The sequence below is a fragment of the Vipera ursinii genome, assembly GCF_947247035.1.
Source record: "Vipera ursinii genome assembly, chromosome: 3".
In the NCBI taxonomy this organism is placed as follows: domain Eukaryota; kingdom Metazoa; phylum Chordata; class Lepidosauria; order Squamata; family Viperidae; genus Vipera; species Vipera ursinii.
Window position 1 is genome coordinate 37,352,795 of NC_139516.1, and position 26,205 is coordinate 37,378,999.

General features: G+C 39.0%; 1 protein-coding gene across 1 annotated transcript in view; it reads left to right on the forward strand.

Annotated features, from left to right (window-relative positions):
* Positions 1–25,947, forward strand: part of PHTF1 (putative homeodomain transcription factor 1) — a 33,658-nt gene extending 7,711 nt beyond the window's left edge. The window contains exons 6-21 of the mRNA XM_083359736.1: positions 13–82; positions 1,108–1,266; positions 5,236–5,401; positions 7,644–7,778; positions 8,513–8,654; positions 9,930–10,115; positions 12,127–12,204; positions 13,242–13,460; positions 17,648–17,776; positions 18,188–18,460; positions 18,648–18,779; positions 18,905–18,991; positions 22,209–22,364; positions 23,442–23,537; positions 23,669–23,794; positions 24,587–25,947. Coding sequence (XP_083215862.1) covers positions 13–82; positions 1,108–1,266; positions 5,236–5,401; positions 7,644–7,778; positions 8,513–8,654; positions 9,930–10,115; positions 12,127–12,204; positions 13,242–13,460; positions 17,648–17,776; positions 18,188–18,460; positions 18,648–18,779; positions 18,905–18,991; positions 22,209–22,364; positions 23,442–23,537; positions 23,669–23,794; positions 24,587–24,607 — 2,175 coding nt within the window. The 3' untranslated portion in view covers positions 24,608–25,947. The remainder of the gene's footprint in view (positions 1–12; positions 83–1,107; positions 1,267–5,235; positions 5,402–7,643; positions 7,779–8,512; positions 8,655–9,929; positions 10,116–12,126; positions 12,205–13,241; positions 13,461–17,647; positions 17,777–18,187; positions 18,461–18,647; positions 18,780–18,904; positions 18,992–22,208; positions 22,365–23,441; positions 23,538–23,668; positions 23,795–24,586) is intronic.
* Positions 25,948–26,205: the final 258 nt, after the last annotated feature.

Consider the following 26,205-nt stretch of genomic DNA (forward strand, 5'->3'; position numbering starts at 1 on the left):
CTAAATGTGCAGGGCTTCAAAAGCAAACCCAGAAAGAAAGGCCACATACAGCCTGACTTGATAGATGTTGATTTAATAAGAGGTATGAACCATTTGAAAATTTAATCACTTATGTTAAATTTACAAAACATTTATACTCTATGTAGTTAGTGATGACAAGTAATACCTATTGTACAGATAAAATCTTTAGTACTTATTTTATTTATAATTTTATTATAAATAAAATGCCTGTTGTGCTTTTTAGACTTTCATGGCAGCTTAGAATAATTAAAAGCCAATTAAATCAGAGGATATTTTAAAAGGTAGCAGAGATTTACTTTAAGCAAAACAAAATATTTCAAGATCCTTTCTAAAATTAATAAAGTCAGACTTCTTTGTACCTAGCTGACATTTTGAAATATTCTATGCCCCCATGTAGAGCATATTATAAAAATAATCTTTGTTCATAAAATATTTGTAACAGATACATTCCTACAAAAAATAGGAGAGGTGGTGCATCTGCCAAAGTTTTACAGAAGAACTCCTAGCTACTATTTGACAATGCAAGATCATAAAGAATCCTAGATACACTGGAACAGAGAATATTCTCCTTCAAAAACAGTGTAACCCCATCCAGAACAGACTAAGCATCCAATTTTTAACTAGATTTCTTAAATGTATAGTCTCTTTAAAGGAAAACTGAACTCTTGCTGATTTCATGGACATTTCCACGAAGCTTTCTTGGCAAGAGAGCAGAAGTGCTTTGCTATTATCTCCTGGATTTTTTTCTTAAAGGGGGAGGCAGATGCTTCCTAGTTTTGCCTCCAATCTTGGCATTTCCATTCCAGTGCTAAAGCAGGTGTGAAAACATCACATCTGGCTTGTATGGATTAAATTTCAACGTGGTGCTGGAACCAAATTTCTGTTCAGAGCTTCCGATTGTGGCCACAAATATCATCTGAAAAGTGAAAACAGAATATTGAAAGTCCAACCAAATCCCTCAATAATTGTCTCACAGTTCTCATTTTCTAAGAGAATCATGGTTTGAGTAGGAAAAAAAACAAACATCTAATGCACTTTTCTTGATTATCTTCTGAAATATTTATTTTCATTATATAAAATTTTCAGGTTCCACATTTGCCAAAGCTAAACCTGAAATTCCTTGGACATCACTTACAAGGAAGGGAATTGTGCGAGTCATATTATTCCCATTTTTTAGTCAGTGGTGGATACAAGTCACTTCTTGGCGTATATTTATGTGGCTGTTAGTACTGTACCTTTTACAAGGTGAGTAGAGATTAAAATTATGATAGGATTATTTAATAAATTAACTTTGGGTTTGCTCATTTAAATGGATCTAATTTTGAAATTCCATATTAAACCATGACTTATACTATGACAGAACCTACTACCATTGATTTTTAAAAACAAGAAATATTTTATAACATTGAATACAAAGACTTTATTTCGGGAGCTTCCTTTATGTGTAATATCATATAATAATATTATATGAACAGGATATCTGAAGATGGAAATAGAGCTTGATCTTCTACTTGTGGATTTGTGGAGGGAATTAGAAGGGATATTTGGGATAGTTATAGTTATAGTTATAGTTTATTTGATTTATATACCGCCCTTCTCCTTGGTGGGACTCAGGGCGGTTCACAGGGCATACATAAGAAACACTATACAAAAATTAAAAAGAATTAAATCCATGCCCAATTAAAAACAGAAGTACAGATTAAAAACAATTAAAAGCCCATAATCCCCCATCAGGCCAGACCAGCTAATTCGAACAGATGGGTCTTCAGGCCCCGACGGAAAGTTCGAAGGTCTGGTGCCATCCGGAGCTCCACCGGCAATTGATTCCATAAAGCCGGAGCCCCCACAGAGAAGGCCCTCCCCCTGGGGGCCACCAGTCGACATTCCCTGACTGGCGGCACCCTGAGGAGGCCCTCTCTGTGGGAACGCACAGGGCGGAGGGGAGTCGATGCCGGCAGCAGGTGGTCCCTGAGGTAACCCGGACCCATGCCATGTAGGGCCTTAAAGATCGTAACCAGCACCTTGAACCTCACCCGAAAGACAACTGGTAACCAATGCAGCTCGCGGAGCAAAGGTGTAACATGGGAGTACCGGGAAACTCCCAAGACAACTCTCGCGGCCGCATTCTGTACCAGTTGGAGCCTCCGAGTGGTCTTCAAGGGAAGCCCCATGTAGAGAGCATTACAGTAGTCAAGGCGAGAGGTCACGAGCGCATGAGTGACTGTACACAGGGCATCCCGGTTCAGATAGGGCCGCAACTGGCGCACCAGGCGAACCTGGGCGAAAGCCCCCCTAGTCACGGCCACTATATGCTCTTCCAAAGTAAGCCGTGAATCTAGAAGGACTCCCAAGTTGCGAGCCCTATCCACGGGGGGTAAGAGCTCACCCCCCATAGAAAGAGATGGAACATTTGGAATGTCCCGGGATGCCGGAATGCACAGCCACTCAGTCTTGTCAGGGTTGAGCTGAAGTCTGTTCCTCCCCATCCAGACCCGAACCGCCTCCAGGCAACGGGACATCACGGCGAGGGCATCACTGGGGTGGTTTGGGGTCGAAAAGAAAAGTTGGGTATCATCGGCATACTGATGATACCCAACTCCAAAACCACGAATGATCTCACCCAGCGGTTTCATATAGATGTTGAACAGGAGAGGCGAGAGAACCGACCCCTGAGGAACTCCACAAACGAGAGACCTAGGGGCCGATCTCTGCCCCCCTGCCAACACCGACTCCGAGCGTCCCAGGAGATAGGAGGAGAACCACTGAAGAACTGTGCCTCCCACTCCCAATCCCCTGAGACGCCGCAGCAAGATACCATGGTCGATGGTATCGAAAGCCGCTGAGAGGTCTAATAGGACTAGGACAGAGGAATGTCCCCTATCCCGCGCCCTCCAGAGATCATTCACCAGAGCGACCAATGCCGTCTCCGTGCTGTACCCGGGCCTGAAACCCGATTGGTAGGGGTCCAGATAATCCGCTTCATCCAGGACCAGAGGGAGCTGATGCGCCACCACACTCTCAACAACCTTCGCAAGAAAGCGAAGGTTGGAGACTGGACGAAAGTTGTTCAAAACGGCTGGGTCCAGGGCAGGCTTCTTGAGGAGAGGTCTCACCACCGCCTCCTTCAAGACGGTGGGGAAATAACCCTCACTCAAAGAAGCAGATATAACCGCCTGGAGCCAGCCTCGTGTCCTCTCCCTGGCTGCATAAACCAGCCAGGAAGGGCACGGGTCCAACAAACATGTGGAGGAGCTCAGCCTCCCCATAATCCTGTCCACTTCATCAGGGGTCACAGAATCAAACTCTTCCCAGATAACATTGACAAGACCGCCCGTGTCCTGATCGCCTGACTCTGCCCAGCTGGAGTCCAAACCGGTCCGAATCCGAGCGATTCTATCCGACAGATGATGACTAAATTCCTCGGCACGACCTTGCAAGGGATCCTCCCTCACCTCCTGATTGAGAAGTGAGCGAGTCACCCTAAACAAGGCGGCCGGGCGATTATCTGCGGACGCGATGAGGGTGGAGAAGTAATTACACCTCGCCACCCTCATCGCTGCGAGATAAGACCTAATATAGGTTCTTAACCGCAACCGGTCGGGTTCGGATCGGCTAGACCTCCAGCAGCTCTCTAGGCCCCGTTTCCGGCGCTTCATCTCCCGGAGCTCCGCGGAAAACCATGGAGCTCGCTGGGATCTGCGCCGGGTCAGGGGCCGCAAGGGTACAACCCGGTCAAGTGCCTCAGTGGCTGCCCTTCCCCAGGCTTCCACTAAGGCATCAGCCGAGCTGTGAGCAGTGGAGGCAGGTGGGGACCCCAGCGCCGCTTGGAATCTATCAGGATCCATTAAGCGTCTGGGGCGGTACCATCTAATTGGCTCCGTACCCCCACGGCGGGGGGTGGCAAAGCGGAAGACCAGCCGCAGGAGATGATGATCGGTCCATGACAGGGGCATAATAAATGGAGAGCCCCCACCTAGATCATCCAACCACCGTCTAGATAAAAAAATCAGGTCAAGGGATGATCAATGATCTAAAGCATATTCATTAACTTCCAAAGGCTTAATTGCATTTCAGTGAAAAGCAGTACAATCTCAACGTATCCAGAACTGGAAGTGGGTCATAGAGCAGTGAAAGTAGGAAGTTGTCTTGTACTAATACTACAAATTATATCAAATCTGAACCCCAAAGAAATAAGGAGGATTACAAAGTCCAAGCTAATACATTAACAGTATGGTCAGAGATATGTTTGCTACTGTTTTTTATTAGGTTTTAATGATGTATTTTAGTATGTGGGCATTTATTTAATCTTGTTTTAACTTTTGTAATTTGTATTTTTATTCTTGCCCTGTTCACCGCCCTGAGTCCTTCGGGAGAAGGGCGGTATAGAAATAGTATTAAATAAATAAATAAATAAATGTGTGATATAATGAGAGGGGTGGGGTGGCGGTCATGGTCCCAGTGATATTCTGGGTAGAAACATGAATGATTGCGCATTGAAACCAATACAACAGTGGGAACAATAACAAATATGTCATCAGGAGGCACAACAAAGGGCTTGAAAAAAGGAGAGGTAAAATAAGAGATCTCCCATTTAAGAGAACTGTCTCATTATCAAGAATTTCTGATAATCTAAGTCCAAAATATGTGACTTGACCAACTTGAGATGATGCTGAACGAGCAGAAGAGGGAAAGAGATGTGTCACCATTGCAATTGCATGGAAAGGATTTTCAGATTTGATATTCCAGGATTGAAGATATAGTGAAGATATAAGAGATAGGATAGTTCAGGCTGCAGCAAAATGTTTGGAATGGGAAGAAGATATGAAAGTAGAAGTGCATAGAATTAACATAAGATCTGCCAAATTAAAAAAAATCATTTTGTCAGAAAACGAGATGAGATTCTACAAGAGCATATCAGTACTAAAAGATAGCTAATTCAGATGGAATCCTGCTTAAAGAAATACCACTCAGAATTATTTAAAAAGACTTATGGGCAGTTGGCTTTACATATGGTGACTACAGTGAGGGTATTATGTGCATAAAGATGGGAAAAATATAGTTGTCTTTTAAATTTCTTTTATTTTTAAAAGTATAACAACGTTTTTGTCAGTGCAGGTTTTTTTATATTTTTACATGGTATGCATTTATATATAAGTACCGTATAGTACAAATCTTATTTTTACTTGTTAGACAATTCATATACTTTTTTTTCAGTTGTAGCAATTACATTATATTCCATAATGCCAGTAGTGAGTGCAAGTGAAATCATTGGACCATTGTGCCTTATGCTACTCATGGGAACTGTACACTGTCAGATAGTATCTACTCAGTCATCTAAATCTTCAGGAAGTGATGGGAGCGGTGTTGGCCGAAGAAGGAGGTGAGAGATGAATGTCTGTAGTTTCGGGAGCAATGTTCCTTTTCAAATGAGAGTATTTCTTTGCATCCTGCTTAAAGGCCATTTTTCTTATAATATGCATTGTGTGAATTGTCTCTGCTTGCACTTTTATTGCTAATTCACTTGTTTTACCTAAATTCTAATAAGTTACAGCTTTCATATTCAACTTTAGGAATATGTGCTAATTTGCACTGTTTACATATCACTCTTGAGTATAAATGTTTCAAAGCAGATTCCATCAAATGATAATAGGCACACAGTAAGCATGAAATACAAAAGCATGAAATAATAAAAACAATTAACTTATTGCTTGAGCATTTTAAAAAAAAGTAGAAAAAAATCAAGGGAACATTTGGGCAACTAGGTTAATTTTTTTGCAGAAATAATTTATTTAGGAGCTTGCTTAATCTCAGCATTTTTTCAAATAACAGGCTCTGCTATAGATTCTGCCTATCTCTGTTCCACAGATTGATTAATATCAGTAAGTTCGGTACAGTTAGCAAGATATACTCAACAAAGATTAGAACAGAACAGAACAGAACAGAACAGAACAGAACAGAATAGAATAGAACTGGAGGGGACCTTGGAGGTATTCTCGTCCAGTTCCCTGCTTGAGCAGGAGAACCTATATCATTTCAGACAAGTGACTGTCTAGTCCAGGGGTAGGCAACCTCGGCTCTTTTATGACTCATGGACTTCAACTCCCAGAATTCCCAAGTCAGCATACTGACTTGGGAATTCTGGGAGTTGAAGTCCATGAGTCATAAAAGAGCCGAGGTTGCCTACCCCTGGACTGACTTGGGAATTCTGGGAGTTGAAGTCCATGAGTCATAAAAGAGCCGAGGTTGCCTACCCCTGGTCTAGTCTCTTCTAAAAATCTCCAGTGATGGAGTGCCCACGATTTCTGAAGGCAAGCTGTTCCATTGGTTAATTGTCCTCACTGTTAGGAAGTTTCTCCTTCATTCCAGGTTGCTTCTCTCTTTGGTCAGTTTCCAACCATTGCAGAGAGATTAAGTAGATGTATAGAGGAAGAAGGCAGTTCCTTTGATAACTGAGTTCTGAGTTGTTTATAAATCAACAACAAACTGATGAAAATAATTCATATTTAATTTTTACAGAACAGTAACATGAGCTCTTTGTGGGATATAATCAGATATTTTATCAGTGGAGCAACAAATATATATTTCCCTTTTATCATTAGAGGCATTGTTAAAGATCAGGATTTCTCCTTCACAGTACTTCATCAGTTTTTAATTTAATGGCTAGTATTTTTAGACAGAAAATTAAAGGTGATATTAGCCACAGTTTAAACCCTCCTCATTTCATGCATGGAGGAAGTTTTAACATACTTTGTTGCTAACATTTTTGAGGTAATATACAGATGGGTAGTGAAAATAAATAATAATAATAATAATAATAATAATAATAATAATAATAATAATAATAATAATAATAATAATAATAATAATAATAAGATGATGATGATGATGATGATGTTGTTGCAAGGGACCTTGAAGGTCATCTAGCCCAACCCCCTGCTCTGGCAGGAAACCCTATACCATTTCAGACAAATGGCTGTCCAGTCTTTTCTTAAAAACTTCCAGTGTTGGAGCATTCACTGCTTCTGGAGGCAGGTTGTTCCACTGGTTAATTGTTCTAACTATCAGGAAGTTTCTCCTTAGTTCTAGGTTGCTTCTCTCCTTGATTAGTTTCCATCCGTTGCTTCTTGTCCTGCCCTCAGGTGCTTTGGAAAATAGCTTGACATACCAGAATCATCAATTCAGTCTAGAACCAAGTGAAAAGAAACTGGGATAAGTCTCATTTTCATTATTACATGCATAAATATGTATTTATTTATTTCTCACTTTATAAACCTCCCATTTCCCTCATAGAGCAACTCTGGGCTTATAGATTCTTTCCTTTTACTCGTATTAATGGGCATATGCACATATTTATTTTATTTATTAATCAAATTTCTATGCCACCTATCTTCCCTACAAGGTGTTTCTGGGCATTATAGACACTTAATTCCTTTATGTGGTATTTTAGCATCCTAAATCCTATGGCAATCTCAAAAGATATATCTTTATGAATGTGTATTTTATTCATAATTGGCATCTGGTAATATTTATATTCTCTGGTACAGATATGTTAAAAATTCTGCATGTTTGAAGAGGGAAAGATTTATTATCAAACTCAAATTTATGCTATTTTTTTAATCTAGAAAAATACGCAAATTTGCAGGAGGTGACGTCTATACTTCCTCTGACAAAATCAGCAGAAGCGAGGAGCCACTGGAGTCCTCATCCAGGATCAGCAGCTTGTTTGATTCAGTATTGCGCCGAAGGAGCAGGGAGGGGTACGGTTGGTAATAGCTTGTTTAGAAGATACGACTGAAATTTTAACTGGCTTTTAACTCTAATTCCAATATTGCTCCAAGATTACATCATGTAATTTATTATGGCCAGTTATGTGCATTTCTGAAAAGGGTCTGTCAAATTGTCTTTCTAGAACTGCTAGATTCTCATCTTTCTTCAGTCCTATCTCATTTATATTTTTATACCACATTCCATGAGGCATCTCCGATAGCTTAAAAGTTTTCCCTCCCCAGTTTTACAAATTACAGCAGTCCTACGAAGTAGATTCTATTAAGACATGAATGACTCAAAACTCATCAGAGCCTTCATATTTAAGGAGGAATTTAAATTATTATTGCCTTGTTCCTAGTCCAGCATCCAATAGTGTGTGTGTAACTTTGATTTGCCAATGAAGTGCCTGATATTGCCTTGCTTAACGTAAAAGTATTATCAGGAAGAATGGGAAAAATGTTATTCCTTTATTTTCTCTCAGCACATTCTCTGTCAGATAGATGGCAAAGGTCAATTTTTTAATAATTTTAAGTTTTGATAGATTTTAAAATAATTAAGCAGAAATTTCATCTTCTGTGTAATGAGGATTGGATTTGAAACTTACAGTTTGATTTTCATAATTCTGCAAGTTTAATGTGAGGAAATCATGGAAAATTCTGTGTCTTCTCAACTGTGTCTTGATTTTAAAAGTGTGAATAAGGAAGATATACATTTCCTTCCATAGGGTGAAAAGGGGAAAACGGGTAACTGATAAAGGGTCTGAAATAGAGCATAGCAGTGGTATAAAACGCAGGATTTCCAGATCTGAACACAGTTTTCAACGATCGAAGGATTCTGAAATGCAGTTAAATGTCGATAGAAAACAGGTAAAGTTTGAACTTGATGAGTTTGCTTGATGCAAATGTCAAATTTTCTCAGTATGAACAATAGCACATAGATTAAATCTTACCCACTCATCTGAATTTTGAAAAATATGGAAAACCTCTCCAAAACATTTTTATCATTATACAGATAATATTATTATCATTTAATTATAGAAAATAAAATATAATACAATTACATAATATAATTTCTGTACATAATTATATTATTTCCTGATTGCCATAAAATAAACAGTATTTTTTCTGTTTTAAACTTAAAATTAACTTCTTCCAACAATGCAGCTTGGATTGAAATGATGATTGTTATCAGTTTTTAAAATACAGCAATTTAGTTGGGATTCAGGAAGGAGAATAAAACATCTATAATTTTTATTTCAACTTTCCTTCAAGGAAATAAGCTTGCCATACTGCACATGGATCCTCTTCATTTTGGCCTTATTGCAGTTATAGGAGTTAAGCTAGGCTGAAAGGAATGATATGAGTTTCACAGATAAAAAAATTCAAAACCCAATCTACTAGATCATAGTTTAACATTACTTTTCAGTCATAATAGTGAAGGTATACAGGTAGTCCTCAAATTACGACCACAGTTGAGCCCAAAATTTATGTTGCTAAGTGAGAAATTTGTTAAGTGAGTTTTGCCCAATTTTATGACTTTTCTTATCACAGTTGTTAATTGAATCACTGCAGTTGATAAGTTAGTAACCTGATTGTTAAGTGAATCTGGTTACCCCATTAACTTTGCTTGTCAGAAGGTCGCAAAAGGTGATCACCTGACCCCGGGACACTGAAATCGTCATAAATGTGAGCCAGTTGTCAAGCATCTGAATGTAAATCACATGACCCTGGGGATGCTGCAACAGTCATAAGTGTGAAAAATGGTTACAAGTCACTTTTTTCCAGTGCTGTCGTAACTTCGAAAGGTCACTAAGCAAACTGTTGTAAGTCGAGGACTACCTCTATATGGAATTCCCTGCAGGAAAACAGAGGGGTCCACAGCTATGGAGCTGTCCTACATTAAGTAAACTGGAGTGTTTGTGAGGGAGATTTCAAGTATGTCATTAGAATAATTCTTTCTACACTGTGCAGCCATGTAGTGTGCAACATCATTACAGTATACATTTGTCTGTGTTGACGTATATTTTGTATGTACTGCTATAGAATAAATTGTTACTGGTTAGTTCCTATGGTATAAATAGGTTGCATGAATGTGAAACTGTCTCACCCACTTGATGTTAATCCTGATTAATGTTCTTTTAGACTATTTCTAGACAGTCAGGCATTTCTGATGAATTGTCAAGCGAGGAGGAACCAGATAATGCTGGTCAGGTAGTTCTGCTGCGCAGAAGCGTAGAAGGTGGCCCTAGTATAATTGTAACTGAAGATCAGGGCAAAAAGTCTTCTCTTATTTCTCCATCTGCCTCAACAAATCAGTCAGTGTCACAGGTAAGTGTTGTCAAAAACTGTTATCCCACTTAACTTAGGCAACAAATGCATTTCACTTTTATCAAATTAAGGAAGAGATGAAGCCAGCCTTTTAACTGCTGTGTGCTCCATTTGTGTTGGGACAGCAACTCCTAGAATTACTAGCTAATACACCCATATCTGCAGGACAGCAGAAAAGAAGTGTAATAATTATTAACCCTAACCCTAGCCCTGAACTAGTAGATTATAATGTTCAAAATTTATACTCCTTGGTAAAAATGCACGTAAAAATGCAAGTAGAAAAATAGGGACCACTGTGGTGGGAAGGTAACAGCGTTCCGTGCGCCTTTGGCGTCTAGTCATGCCGTCCACATGACCACGGAGATGTCCTTGGACAAGCGCTGGCTCTTCGGCTTTGAAACGGAGATGAGCACCGGCCCCTAGAGTCGGAAACGACTAGCACGCATGTGCGGGGGAACCTTTACCTTTACCTATTTATTTAGGGATCTCTGGAAGCAAACTAAAAATTATTGTTCAGTGTCTCTATATTATGTTTTCTAGATGGATAAAGATAACTATAATAGTGGTGACATTAAACAAATGATCTAAGATTATATATTTAGCATTTCCACCCATTTAGAGTCCCATTTTTAAAGCAAAACCAATTGCTGCTGGGCAGAGAAGATTTGGCAGACAGGGCCATTTGGTACTACTACAAAATATCATGGAATTATATTTTAACTAGTTTCTATTCCTGCCTTGGACATACTTGTGTAAAAATTTCAGCTGAATTCAGGATGAGGTCATGGGCCTGAATAGTTCAATTTTTGGGGGGTAAAAGTCAGAAAAATGGTCTGGAAAGCAAGAACCCTTCTTCTGCTGTCATTTGTCAGTCACGCTGTCTGTGATTCAGGATATGGTAAACATCCATAAAAAATGATGGTCATTTATAACCTCATCCTCCATGAACCTCTCTCCCTATTTAAAACTATCCAAATAGGCCAATATTGCCACAGCTTCCAGCACTGAATTCCAGTTTAACTATGCACTATGCATGTGAAGAAGAATAGTGTTTATTGTTCTTGATATTTATTTATCACAATTCATAGCACGGATTATATAACATTCAGTTCTTGGTCGGGATTTTGAGTATCCCTTAGGATTAGGTCCAGTGTTGTATGTCTCCCTCTTGGCTTGATAACTAACAGTTCCAAAGCATAATAATTTAATGTAGTCTATTTTATTAAGTGAGTATTGCTGAAGCATCCATTTCTAGTTAGGAAAGTAAACTGTTTCTTCTTACTAACTGCCACTCTCCCATCCTGACTAGGAGGTTCCTGGTAGTTTGTTTGTGTGTGTGTGTGTGTGTGTGTGTGTGTGTGTGTGTGTGTGTGTGTATCACTTGCAAGAAAAGACCATATTCCTCCAGTCAGCAGTATAGCAAGTGAAAAAACAAGGAAGAGTGAAGGTCTTCTAAGAGTGGATTCTCTTCATAGATATAACTGGAGAGCCCAGTTATTTGGATACATATGTACACATATATTGTCCTCACTTACCTATCATAATTGGGATTGTCAACCCAGTCACTAAGCATTGTGGTGACTGAATGAAAAAATCACATGACTACAGTGGATTTATGTCATTTCTACTTTTGTCATTAAGCAAATCACCACAGTTGTTAAGTAAGACATTACATTGCAATTTCACTTTTATGTTCTCCATTAATTCTGTTTGGTGAAAGCCGATTGTGAAGTTTGCAAAGGGTGATCACATGATCATGGGATACTGTGATAACTATAAATGTGAGGACTGGTTGCAAAGCTGGTTTTTTTTTAACCATCATGACTTTGAACAGTCACTAAACAAGGCAGTTGGTAAACCAGGACTACTTATAGACACATATATATTTGTCTTTTGAATAAGTACAATACAATAGAATGTTGTATTTTTGATACAGTATATAACATCGTTTTTGCTTTGAAGATTTACTGCATTTTAGTTCTTCACTCATTCTTTTTGTGATCTGAGGCAGGTCAAGGAGGTTGTGAAATCTATGCAAGATTCGGACAGCCTAGTGGAATCAGAACTTGAACTAACAATTCCTCAAGAGGTATTCAGAATTAAAAATTACAATTTGTCTTCTGTGAAGTGAAGATCCTGGATGTAGCTGATCCTTTTTTCATTATTTTGATTTAAGATTCTTCTCAGCATCATCTGAGAGTAGAGCTGGAATAATGACATAGTCAATGAGCCATGTTTTAATCATATTTGGGGGAATAGATAATAGTGAACATTTAATGATAAGCCTGATAGCTGAGTTTATTCAGTGTGTTAAATCAAAACCAATTAGCACATTATAGTTTCACATAAGGACAGAGTATTTGAGATCTCTGAAGTCCTTGGGAATTGTGCCCTTGAAATTGAAACAGCAGGCAGTCAAATTACATTGGCAAAAAAACTTCTCATATAGTCTGGAAGAACTCTCCTTTATTTCTCAGCTGTTATGGAGTGAACTAAATGCTGATATTACTCTGTAGAACATTCTTGGTTTAATACAAGTGGTAGAGCAGGACATAAACTCATTTGCAAAACAACATTTTTATGTTTCAGAATTAATCCCTACATAGAAATATGTTCCATGTTTTTGTTTCTATGTTTTATTAATATTTCAATATTTTTGTATAGTTCAATAATCCATTATAGCACTTATTGTATTTGACATCAGGAAGTAGGTATATCTATTCTATCATACCAATAATCGTGTTATGTTCTTGATTAGTATCTTAGGACTTACTCGAACTTTTCTGCAGCACTGATGAATTGGAATATTTGACACTAATATTTTGTGGTATTTAGAAAGATAAAAGGACAAGTACAAACCTGTGTCAGACAATTTTCATGATAAAGGAGGTTACTGGGATTTTGTTGGTACCTTTCCATGGGACTGGGCTTTTCAAAAATTATTTATTATTCTGATTTAATATAGCCACCCATTTCAGTTACCTGCACCATTGTAACTTAAATGAATTAAAAGATTGACATGAGTATCTTATTAGCATCTTATTAGTAACTTATCATAAAAATTTCAGTGATTGGTTTTAATTGAATTAGGATTGCAATAATTATTTTCTGAACATTTCCTCATAGGAGTCCAAAGCCCAGTATAGTAGTGAATCTCAAAGCGGTAGTGTTTCTCATAGAGATTCGGAAAGTACTCGTCATGACTCTGAGACAGAAGATATGTTATGGGATGATTTGCTTCACGGACCTGAATACCGATCCTCTTTCACCAGTGACAGTGAGGAAGCAAAAGGAAAAGACAGGAAAGCAAGCAAACGAGATCTGAAGGATGACGTTTTCCAGCAGGTCTGTAAGATGCAAAACGTTCCTCCTTGTGACGGTAGCTTAAGCAAATAAAACATTGGGAGAGTACTAGAAATTCCTTTTCATGTTCTCCGGCAACAAGCTGTGGTACTAGTTTTTTATGGATTTTTGTCCAACTGTATAAGTTCTCGGTGCCATTTTATTTGAGTAAATGAAATGGATTTTTCAATAGAGATGGTTTACCATCTAGCAAGAATTAAAAAAAAGTTTAATTTAGACATACTGTAACATACTGTGTAACCACAGGAATATGGAATTAAAACAAAGGTTTTCAGATATTGATTGCACATTGATGAAATGCAAGATTCCACATGCATAAGGATAAGGTGATTTGAAGAACATGGGTGTACTCATGTAGCACCTCTTGGTGACTTCTTAAAGAAGCTATGTCTTTTCCTGGGCTTATATGGTGGAAATCAGGAAATCCAGGAAACTATCAGATTGTTACAGGATATTATTAGGTACTGTGTGCCTGTCCTCACCTAATCTAAACCAGCTTTTCCTATTTGAATCTGAAACTATGCCAGTATTCTTTCTCGGATAGCAGCATTAACTCAAGGGCACTGAAAAAGGTGTTCTTGATTTGATGATGCACCTATTAATTTCCTTACTAAGTGCCTTCAACCAAAAGGTAGATGTGATTATAGCCATTTATTACAGATAGAAAACATTTAATGTCTCCCTGTCTCTTGTCATATCCCTGGAAAGAGAAGATGGGTTATCCTGGAGCACTTTAGTCCCAACAGTTCTTGCCACTAACAGAGCGCCCAGCCCAAACCTCGCCACAAGCTTTCACACCCAAACATTAAAAATACATTCAAATATCCAAAGACACAGAGACTTCCTCCCCTGCTGCTTCCACCAGCAGGAAGAGGGCTCCCCTCATTCATCCCCCCCAATATATCCCTTGATTTTCACCCAGAGAAAAAAAATCATTTACCATGGTACTCAATACAGGTGGACCTACATTCTCTTCCTTCTTTCCTTCCCTTCTTTCCTCCTCCTTCCACCTATAGGACAGGCAAATTTGACTCTTGCAGGGGGAAAAACTCCATAGAAGCCTGCCATTCTACTGTAGAGGTCTCCCCCACCTGGCCACTGGCCACACTTTCTAAGCCCCAGCATCCCATAGAAAAAAATAATAGAGCAGCTAATACGGAAAAGCATCCCAAAATGTTAGAGGCTGTGAGGGTCGAGTGGGAACAACAGGTTTCGGTTGAACTCTGGTAAGACTTAAAGACCCTGGGTTTGTGGGGCGCCTGGTTCCAGACTGTGCCATCTTTGGTGCTGGATGGGATGGCACTGCTCAGGACAGTGTTCAATTTTGGGGTCCACTTAGGCTCATGTTTCCTGTTCAAAAAGCCAGGTGGCAGTCACCATTAGGAGTTTGCATAGCTTTGTCTTATGTGTCAGTTGCACCTGTTCCTGGATCAGCAGGCCCTGCTTACAGTCACTCATGCCTAGTCACCTGCAGCTTTGCATGGGGCTGCCCTTCAAGAGTATCCAGAAGCCTCACCTGGTACAATTGTGGGCAGTTATGTGTGCTCCTAGAACAATGTATGTTACACCTTTGTTCCGCAGTTTGGCTGCCAGTTTGCTTCTGAGTCTAAATAGAGATGTTGGTTTTAACTTTAAAGCCCTTCATGTCGTAGGACCTCTCTCTGGTTACATCAACCCATCCCATTAGATTTGGCATAGAAGACATGTAGGTACCATTGGTTGGCACATAACATTTGGTGGGTCCCAGGAAATAGACTTTCTCTGCTATGATGCCCACTTAGGGAACATTCTTCTCCCTGAAATTAGATTAGCGCCATCCCTTTTGACATTCCAGAAGTTCCTTAAGACCTGGTTATGTTATCGGGCCTGGGGCTCCCAGAAAACTGGAAACATGCTTCATTGACTTCATTGCTGAGGTAGCTGTTCTTATCCTCTCTTTGCCTAAGGTTGAGTATTTGTTTTGATAATACTAATTTTAATGTGGATTATTGTGTGTTGTTTTATTGGATTGTTGTGGGCCACCCAGAATCAAGTTTTGTGAGATAGACCTCTATACCCATTTGATAAATCAATCAGTCAATCAATAAATAAACTGACTATAAGGAGTTCGCGATTAAAAAAAATACTAGGGAAATACTGGATGCCATTACCTGGAATATAGTGACATCAGACAACAACTGTTAATAGTTCTTATTTTTTTAATTATCAAATATTTCAGGTTTCTGTTACAGACAACGGAAGATTAAAATGCTCAGTCAGGATAAAAGTTAGACTAACATTCATGCTTGCTCAGATAGGTGCCATCTTTTGAATCGGACAGTCTTGAGCATGTTATCTGGACTGAGTTTGATCCTGTTTCCCCTGATGATGTGGACAGGATTATGGGGAGGCTGAGCTCCACCACCTGTTTGTTGGACCCATGCCCCTCCTGGCTGGTTTATGCGGCTCGGGAGGAGACACGAAGCTAGTTCCAGGCAGTAATAACTGCTTCCTTGAAGGAGGGTATCTTCCCCACTGGCTTGAAAGAGGCGGTGGTGAGACCCCTCCTCAAGAAGCCTGCCCTGGACCCAGCTGTTTTAAATAACTATCGTCCAGTCTCCAACCTTTGCTTTCTGGCGAAGGTTGTTGAGAGTGTGGTGGTGCATCAGCTTCCTCTGTTCCTAGAGGAAACTGATGATCTGGATCCGTACCAATCGGGTTTCAGGCCCGGTCACAGCACGGAGACGGCATTGGTCGTGCTGGTGAATGATCTCTGGCGGGCTCGGGACAGGGGTTGTTTCTCTGTCCTAGTCCTATTAGACCTCTCAGTGGCTTTTGATACCATCGACCATGGTATCCTACTGCAGCATCTCAGGGGGTTGGGATTGGGAGGCACCGTTTTACGGTGGTTCTCCTATCTCCTGGGCCGCTCGCAATCGGTATTGACGGGAGGGCAGAGATCCGCCCCGAGGCCTCTCGTTTATGCAGTTCCTCAGGGGTCTGTTCTCTCTTCCATCCTGTTCAACATCAATATGAAGCCGCTAGGCGAGATCATTCGTGGTTTCGGGGTGGGGTATCATCAGTATGCTGATGACACCCAACTTTTTTTCTCCACCCTGAACCAACCCAGTGATGCCCTCGCCGTGATGTCCCATTGCCTGGAGGCGGTCCAGGTCTGTATGGGGAGAAACAGGCTTTGTCTCAATCCTGCCAAGACTGAGTGGCTGTGCATACCGGTATCTCAGGTTAACCAGACTATTCCATCTTTAATGATGGGGGGTGAGGTGTTACCCCCCCCGTTGATAGGGCTCGCAACTTGGGTGTCCTCCTGGATTCACGGCTCAGTTTTGAAGATCACATAGGATCCGTGACCAGAGGGGCTTTTGCCCAGGTTCGCCTGGTGCGCCAGTTGTGACCCTATCTGGACCGAGATGCCCTACGCACAGTCACCCATGCGCTCGTGACCTCCCGTTTAGACTGCTGCAACGCTCTCTATATGGGGCTGCCCTCGAGGACCACTCGGAGGCTTCAGCTGGTGCAGAATGCTGCTGCGTGAGTTGTGATGGGGTTTTCCCGATACTCCCATCTAACACCTCTACTCTGCGAGCTGCATTGGCTTCCAGTTGCCCTCCGGGTGAGATTCAAGGTGCTGGTGATGACCTATAAAGCCCTAAATGGCTTGGGTCCGGGATATTTAAGGGAACACCTGCTGCCAGCAAGTTCCCTTCGTCCTGTGCGTTCCCACATGGAGGGCCTTCTCAGGGTGCCGCCGGTGGATAACACCCAGGGGGAGAGCCTTCTCAGTGGGTGCGCCTGCCCTTTGGAACCAGCTGCCCGTGGAGCTTAGGACTGCCCCCGACCTTCGGTCATTCCGCCAGGACCTGAAGACCTGGCTCTTTGAGCTTTCCGGCACAGGCTGAGAGTTTTTAAATGGGGTTTTATATTTGTTCAGGGATTAAATTTAATTATTTTAACTGTCTTTAACTTTTGTATTGTATTGACATTTTTAAATACTTTGTAAACCGCCCTTTTCCTATGGGAAAAGGGCGGTATATAAATTCAATAAACTAAACTAAACTAATGGTAAAATGTTTGCTCAGAATTATTAAATGAGGTGTTTTGAAGTCATTTTTCCCCATATTAGAAGAGACTTGACAGAATATGGCATCAGTATGCATTTTTTTCCTCAGAATCACTTGTTCTGGCTGCAGAATACAAGTCCTGCTTCTACCAAAGTGAGTGCACTCATCTGGGAGGGGAATGAGTGCAAGAAAGTAGACATGTCTGTTCTGGAGATCAGTGGAATCATCATGAGCAGGGTAAGGATTATGTCCATTCAGTATATTCTTATAGAAAAACTAGCAGCTCTATTCTGTGCAGCTTGTTCTGTATCCACAAGCAAATTGTGTATTTGTTTGTTTGTTTGTTTGTTTTAGATATTTCTGAGCCGCCCACCTCCCTCAGCGAGGGGCTCTGGGTGGCTAATACGATAATCTGCGATTTTGGAGGAATACAGTAGATATTTTAAGTTGGAACAATTGAAAATTGTTTTCATATGATTGCAAATTTACATGTATGCCATTTTGCAGTCTCATCTTCACTGAGTTGAATCTAATGTTGAATTTCCATTCTTATGTAATGCTGCATTTTTAGATGCAGCACACTAATTCATAATGCAATGGTTTGTATGTCTCAATGTACAGTGCTGATATTGGTTTCCCCACCTTTAGGTCAATGCCTTTCACCAAGGATCTGGTTACCAATGGCTGGGCAATATTGTTACCATTGGTTTAGCTTTCCTTCCCTTCCTCTATCGACTCTTCCACTCAAAGACCTTTGAGCAATTGTGGTCCTTGACTGCAAAAGAAGTTTTGCATATCTTTTGTGGGGGTCCTCCATTCCCCCCTATAATCATCCTTGCAATGATCATCTTTCTGGAGCGCCTTTGCCTCACCTGGATGTTTTTCTTCATGATGTGTGTTGCTGAGAGGACTTACAAGCAGGTTAGTCTTAGTTGTCAAAAAAATAAAAGAACCACATGACTGCTAATGAAAGCACTTCTCTCTGTCACTGTCTCTTGCTTTTGCCACATGGCAAAAGCTTTTGAAAAGTAGCAGTCAGAAACAATCTGCCTATCATTTTCAAATGATAATGCATGTAATTTGCTCTGATTGACACTTTTCTTTGCAGCGTTTTCTGGTTGCTAAACTTTTTAGTCACATTACCTCTGCTCGGAAAGCAAGGAAATATGAAATCCCACATTTCAGACTCAAGAAAGTAGAAAACATTAAAATCTGGTTATCACTTCGCTCCTTCTTAAAGGTAAGTGGTATAAAAGCACTGAAATCTCAGCCTTAAACAAAAGATTCAGATTGTGGAGATGATTTGGTTTTCGCTCTTTATATGTAATTCTGTATTATTTTAATTTTGTATGTTTGTTTTGCCAGAGGCGAGGCCCTCAACGATCTGTTGATGTAGTTGTATCCTCCATATTCTTACTGGCTCTTTCAATTGCTTTCATATGCTGTGCACAGGTAAGATCTCTGGGTTTATTTATTGACCATCAATAACACATACAGTAGGATGGATTTATATTAAGTTGAGGGTGATGTTTGAGAGTCTTCAAGGATTTCTCATTTGTGCTGTTGGTAATTTTTTGTAACGAGATACATTTTTTGTAATGAGGTACTTTTCAGACAATTCAGTAAATTAAAACTGATATGCTGTGACTGATTATGTCAGGGGTGTCAAACATTTCATTGAGGGCCGCATCAGCATTGCGGTTGCCTTCAAGGGGCCGGGTGGGTATGGCCAGGGTGGGCGTGGCCTACTGGGTGGGCATGGCTAGAGTGCGTATGGCCTCCTGGGTGGGCATGGCCAGCTCTACATCATTCGCATCAAGGGTGCCTATGGGGGCCTGGGCAGGAGTGGGACAGATCTGAGGGTCTCTGGCAGAAGGAGGGTCTTTGGGCCAGGGCCAAGGCAGTGGGGGCCATTCCCTCACTGTTTCCAGGATGGCTTTGCGGGCCGCATGAAACCACTTCGTGGGCCGGATCCGGCCCCCGGGCCTTGTGTTTGACATGTCTGGATTATGTGGTATCAAGTTGTTTTCAGCTCATAGTAACAACCTGGATTTTCTCCATGACAATGTATTCCTAATCTGGTCCTTCTGGTCTTACAACAGTGCGCTCATCACCACTGTAACTAAGTCTGTCCACCTTGCTGATGGTTATCCTCTTTTCTTTCCTTCCATTTTTCCCATTAGAGCCTTCTCCAATGAGCTGGGCCTTCACATAATGTGTCTGCAGTAGAATGATTTTAGCCTGGTTGTTTGTACCTCAAGTGAGAACGCTGGATTGATTTGTTTGATGATCCGTTTGATGACTGATCCTAAAAGCTATTTACAATCTTTGTCAATTCTATAACTAGCTATTTTACTTATTATCAGTTTGGCCTTCATTGTATTTAATTTTAGACCTCTTTTTCATTTTATTCCTTATTTTTTATTACTAGAGCTTTCAGATCCTTTGCATTTTTGGCTATCAGGTTAGTGTCATCAACATAGTGGAGGCTATTGATGTTTCTTCCAATTTTAAGAGCATGTTCATCCCCCAATTCAATTTTTCTTCCTCCAGTTTTAAAGCCACACTCATCTTCTTCCAATTCAGCTTACTTTAAGGTATATCATACAGCTTGTATAAATAAGGGGAAAGTGTTCAATCTTGTTAACACTTTTTTAAGAATCAAGATCAGTCTATTTCACCTACCCTGGCTTCCTAATCTGTATTTAAGTTTCTCATTAGAACAGTGAGATTTTCTGCAATTTCCATTTTTCTGAGCACATTTCATAACTCGATATGATAAGCACAATTAAAGGCCTTTCTATAATCAGTGAAATACATAGTGATTTCTTTTGATATCCTTTGGCTTTCTCAGTTATCTAGGGTGCATCATCAATAATGTCTCATATTTGTCAGCCTTTTCTAAATTCAGCTTGAAAACTGCCATCGCTTTTTCCTTGTAGGGCTTTAAACTGTGTTAGATGATCCTAAGCATTGTGCTGCTAGCATATCAATTAAGGATACTGTATGATACCTTGCACAATTGTTAATCTCCTTTTTTGGTATTGAATTCTAAGCCACTCAGATTCATTGACTGAGATGGGTGGCTATAGAAATTGAATAAATAAATAAATATTTATTTAGTCAATTTCTGTAGCTACCCATCTCATTCAATGACTGAGTGGCTTACAATTCAAAAAATATATTACAATTAAGAAATTCAAAGCTTTTTAAAACAATAAATACCAGCTGAGATATTTGGCTAGTTAGCAATACAGCCAGGAAATAGGGCCTTTAACATTTCCATTACCCCATAGCAGGAAAAAAAAAAGTAAGGATAGTATCTGGATAGTACTTGGATGACAGACCATCATAATGACCGGGGCTCATTAACCTGGGCTAGAAAGTCAGACAAACATTCTAGATGCAATGAAAAGTCCTCCCAAAAGTTCTGTCCCCCAAATGCATAGACATAAACATTAAGTTAAAAGTTGAAGAAAGTTTAAAAACCTCCAAAGTTTCTTAACCATATTCAGCATGTATTGTTTCATGTAGCATTACCCAGAAGTCATTTAACCAATAAATAGCAGTTGTGAAAACCTACACTCTGCAATTATAGCCATTTATCTTTTTGATAGTAGAAGGCATGAAACTTGATTTGCACACTGAAGTTAAAGTGGACAGTGAGCGGCAGAGGACTCTTTTTTGAATTTTGTGATTGGACAATATTACTCACCTTTATTCAAAACTGAGGAAGATTCCACTTGTCTGGTCTGTTTCTCTGTCCCTCTGTTGTAATAAATGCATTGTGTGCTAAGAAGCATATTGTTTTGTTTATCAGCTTGTATGCCATTTTAAACCTTGGGGAACTCTAGACATCTTAGATACTAGAGCAATGCACAATATTTTTTTTTGCCAAACGTTTGAATATTTCAGGAATTTGAGGGTAAAGGTTCATTCTCTGAGCTTGTGGGTTGGTTTCCAAATGTTTCGTTACCAGGCTAGGTAACATCTTCAGCAGCATTTAGAGGATGTCTATGTCATGTACAGTATTTCTATTTTTAAGGGCTTCAGGTGTGGGTGTGTCAAGTGAGGGTCTTGTGATGGGTCTTGTGATGGGGAGGTTACATCAGGTCAATGTCATTGGGAGGTGAACTGCTGGGGAGAAGGGCTTTGTGGGTTGATTGGGGGTTGGGGCTGTCTTTGGCTGGCTGTGCAGTTGGTTGGATTCTATGGGGTTCGTAGGCTGGTTGTAAATAAGTTTCAGGAATTTATTGTACAATTTATTGTACTGTAGCCTCATAATTTTGATCTGGAAACCTGTGGATTAGAATATAAAAGTGTGAATTTTGTATTAGAAAGTTGGAAAATGAAGAGCTCAGCATCTGCAGTTAGGTATCCATGGCTAGAGAAATTTGGATATGGACAGTTACAACAGGAAGGATAGAGAAAGTTCAGTAAATGAAAGAAAAAAAATCATTCTGCAAGTACATCCCCCTTTTTTCCTGCAGTTTGAACTAACCTGGCTTTAAGAGCATGTGCTGAAGTAACTTGTAGGTCTTCTGAACACAGGGTGTTCTTACTGTGCAGGATGCGGTGTTAAATTGTGTGAAATTATTAACCAAGCTCTGTTCTAGAACAAAATTAACTTACAGTCTGTTTGCTGATTGTTGTGTGTTATTTTTCATAGGTTTTAAAAGGTCACAAGACATTCTTGAGTGCTGCTTACAATTGGGAATTCCTAATCTGGGAAACTGCCCTGCTCTTATTCTTGTTGCGTTTGGCATCCCTCGGCTCTGACACCAACAAGAAATACAGTAATATTTCAATTCTGCTTACTGAACAGGTACTTTTGGATTCTTTGATTATTTCTATGACATTATGATAGATCAATAAAGTAATACCTAAAATAATAATATAGCAAGGTAAATACAAATTTTCAGTTGTTAACTTGCTGTTTATTTTGTTAAATGTCCAGAGGCTGTCTTTTGGTCGTAGCAGATCCCTGAACTGTTCATAAAATATTAGTCACCCAATATGTAAACTTTAGTTTGTCAGTCTTGAAGAAAAGCATATTTTAAAACCAAGCACTGCAAGACAAAAATCAAAGAGTGGATAATTTTTGTGGAGGCCTTTTGTTTAGTGCCGCTTGGGGTGTGTGTGAAAGCCCTAATAAGCAGGCATATACATAGAATGAAGGCTACTGCTAAGCTTGTAAGCCGCCCTGAGTCTTCGGAGAAAGGCGGGATATAAATGGAATTAAAATAAAATAAAAATAAATAAAATAGTGTATGAGTTATAATGCCAAGATAAAAGGTTTGGGGAGAGGGGCTGTAACAAATTTCAGTATCTTCATTTTCAAAAAATGTCTGTAGAGGGTAAAGCATGGGCACTGTTTGGTGAAAATTGAAGACCAAAATTAGCAAACTGTTACCTTTTTCCTTCAGTTTGTCTGTAGATAAGTCTTATGAAACAAATTTCCATAGGGTTATTTTTTATCCAAATTATTGTTTATTAAAAGCTGCATACTTATGTAATTTTTTTTGCTGTTGGTCAGGTTCTTAAAGTATATTTCAACTAAAGCACATATTTATGTTTTATTTGGAAAATGTTTTTTAGAACCTGTCATCAACGTCTTTCATACAGGGGAAAAGTAGCTGTTGCCTTCTCTCCCCTTCCCAATTACAATATATATTTCATGATCATACTGTTGTTATCAAGGCAGATAGCTTGACTTTGTATATGAGCATATACGGTATTTGAGCATTCTAGATTTTTTAAAAAAGCAAACCATATTTCAGCCGATGTTTTTACTGGTTACAAAAAGTGATTTCATTTATTAAAGTTGCTTTTGTTAATGTTTATGCTAGCTGTGTAGGGAATGTAAAGGAAAGTAAACAATATTTAAATAACTTTCCTGCAGATAAATTTGTACTTAAAGATGGAAAAGAAACCAAACAAGAAGGAGCAGCTCACACTAGTAAATAACGTCCTTAAACTCTCCACCAAACTCTTGAAGGTAAAAATAAAGTAAAAATTTGCACTTCTTTGCCTGTACTCTTATGCTATATTTTTTAAAAAGATGCTCAAAGATCTTTTTATTGTATAAAAACAAGGCTGCTGCATTATAATTCTGTTTCATAACCGCAGGAGCTAGATACACCGTTTAGACTATATGGATTGACAGTGAATCCCTTGATCTACAATATTACACGAGTAGTGATCCTTTCGGCCGTCTCTGGAATCATAAGTGATTTGCTGGGCTTCAATATCAGAGTAAGTGTTGCCAAGTACCTGTTGAGGATAGCTCAGCTGTCTTGTTTCTCTAGTGTTGTTTACGTAATGGCTATATTTTGTCTGCTCAAACATAATCAAAACAGTGTAATTGTGAAAATAAAACAATTTATATTCCTGCTTCAAACCCATGTAATTTTCAAAGAGTGGTAACTTTTAGTTCTTAGGTATTTGGGGGCACCTTTGGAAACTCTGAAACAACTGTAAGCACAACCCAAAAGGGTATTGTATGGTTAATTACAAAAGACAAACATCGTATCAAAGAATCTAAATAAATTTTGGGTATGTATTCATAGGCAAATTGTGTATATGATTCTTCTTTGCAAGAAAATATTTAGGGTACAGTTAGAAGTCTTCAGGGATGCTGTTGAAGCAGTAGGAATCCATGGCAGAAATCCAGTTTTTAGGATTTCTTAACAATACAGTTTAGTGGTGAAGACCCCATGCTAGAAAGTAGGAAACTGTGAGTGCTAGTCCCACCTCAGGCATGAAAGCCAGTTGGGTTACCTTGGGCCACTCTCTCTCAGCCAAACCAACTCAGAGTTTGTTGTTGGGAAAACAGAAGAAAGAAGGAGAACTAAGTACGCATGTTGCCTTGAATAATTTACAAAAAAATAAAATAAAAACGGGATAAAAATAAATAAAGGAGGTAGAATTACAAAAACTACTTGTTTGGAAATTGTTCTGTACAGATGCAACTTATTTATGGACTTAAACATCAGTTTAAAATTTATTTTGATTTTAATCTTAACTTTGTTCTCTCTCTTTTTTTAGTTATGGAAAATCAAACCGTGAGAGAGAAGATGCTGCAACCCATGTTTTGGGCAGAAACATTCCCTGATGTGCTACACAGGCATGGCAAGGCCATTGAAGGTGCTTTTTCCTCACTTCAATACAAATGCCATATTTTCCATACATTTTCTTAAGAATTTAGAATTACTTTTTCATTGAGGTCACAGCTTGAAGAAATGGTTAAATAAATCTTAATAAATAACAATTCTAATGTGCTCATCTTAGTTGGTTAAACCAGCTGCTCCTATGGAGCAAAGCAATATGAAATTAGATGTCTTGCAACAAGGTTTATTAAATGAATAAAAAAATAAGCCAGCATTGTTCTGCTCTGAAACTGCCTGTTAAACTCATCTGTGACTAAGATGAATATTGCTATTTGGTATCCAATAATTTAATATGGTGTTTGTTTCTGTCAAGCTCACCTATTTTCTGTAAGTTGCAGTTGACCTACTTTTTATATTTCAAAATGCCTCTGGAAGAAAGTCTTTTGTTGAATGGCAATTGGTCCTGCTTGTTTTGCTGTAGTGGGAGAGGAGAATGAAATTTATTCCAACAAAATACAAATAGCCCCTTCAGGCATTTTACAGTTCAGCCTTCCATTGCTCGATAACACATAATAACAGAAGATGGCTAAAAATCCTATTAGAATTCTCCAATTAGTGATCTGAATTAGCAGTCTATCCATGAAAAAATAAAAACGTTGGTATGGTATCTATGTTTTATGCAAAGCAATTGGAAACTCGTATAATATTGTTAAATGTTACCAGTTAGCACCATAAAAACTGGGTTGGTTATGAAGAAATTTTTACTGTAAACCTTTGTTTAAAAGAAGGTTTACATACCTTCCCCAACTGGGTAATTGTTAGAACTATGGAGATATATACATACATATACATATACATATACATATACATATACATATACATATACATATACATACATACATACATACATACATACATACATACATACATATATATATATATATATATATATATATATATATATATATATATATATATATTCAGTCTACCACCTCTGCAAATCAATTTATACATATATATTTTTTTCTATCTGTGTTGTTTCTAAGTTCACAGAATAAAAGTATTACTGGACCTGTAAGAGGAACTACCAAAGTTTGGCTGCTATTATTAGCATTTATGCAATAGTTTTTTTTCTTTCAAACAATTCACTTGTTTTCTGGAGGGAACACGCCTTTAGAACATTCTATGTTATATATAAAGCTATTATTGATATTCTTGTAAGGTGCTGAAGGAATTTGTGTGATAGTATTTGAAATTAAATGTCAGTAACAAAGACAAATAAAAGAAGTCAAGAGAGAAGTCAGTGATGGTTTGCTGTGGGTTTTTTCCAGTGAAAAGGATATGCTGGCAAGTATTTATTGCTAGCAGTAGATTCATACAGAGATGAATGCAGCATTGCATCAAAAGCTCCACCTCTTTTGTACATGCATGTGATGTCACAAAGATCATAGAATGGCAAACTGTTCTTGCTAAAAGACAAATAATTTTTGAAGGTCTCAATCACAATAAGGATGATGTAAAAACCAAAAATACAAATTCATTCTTTTATTTGTGTTA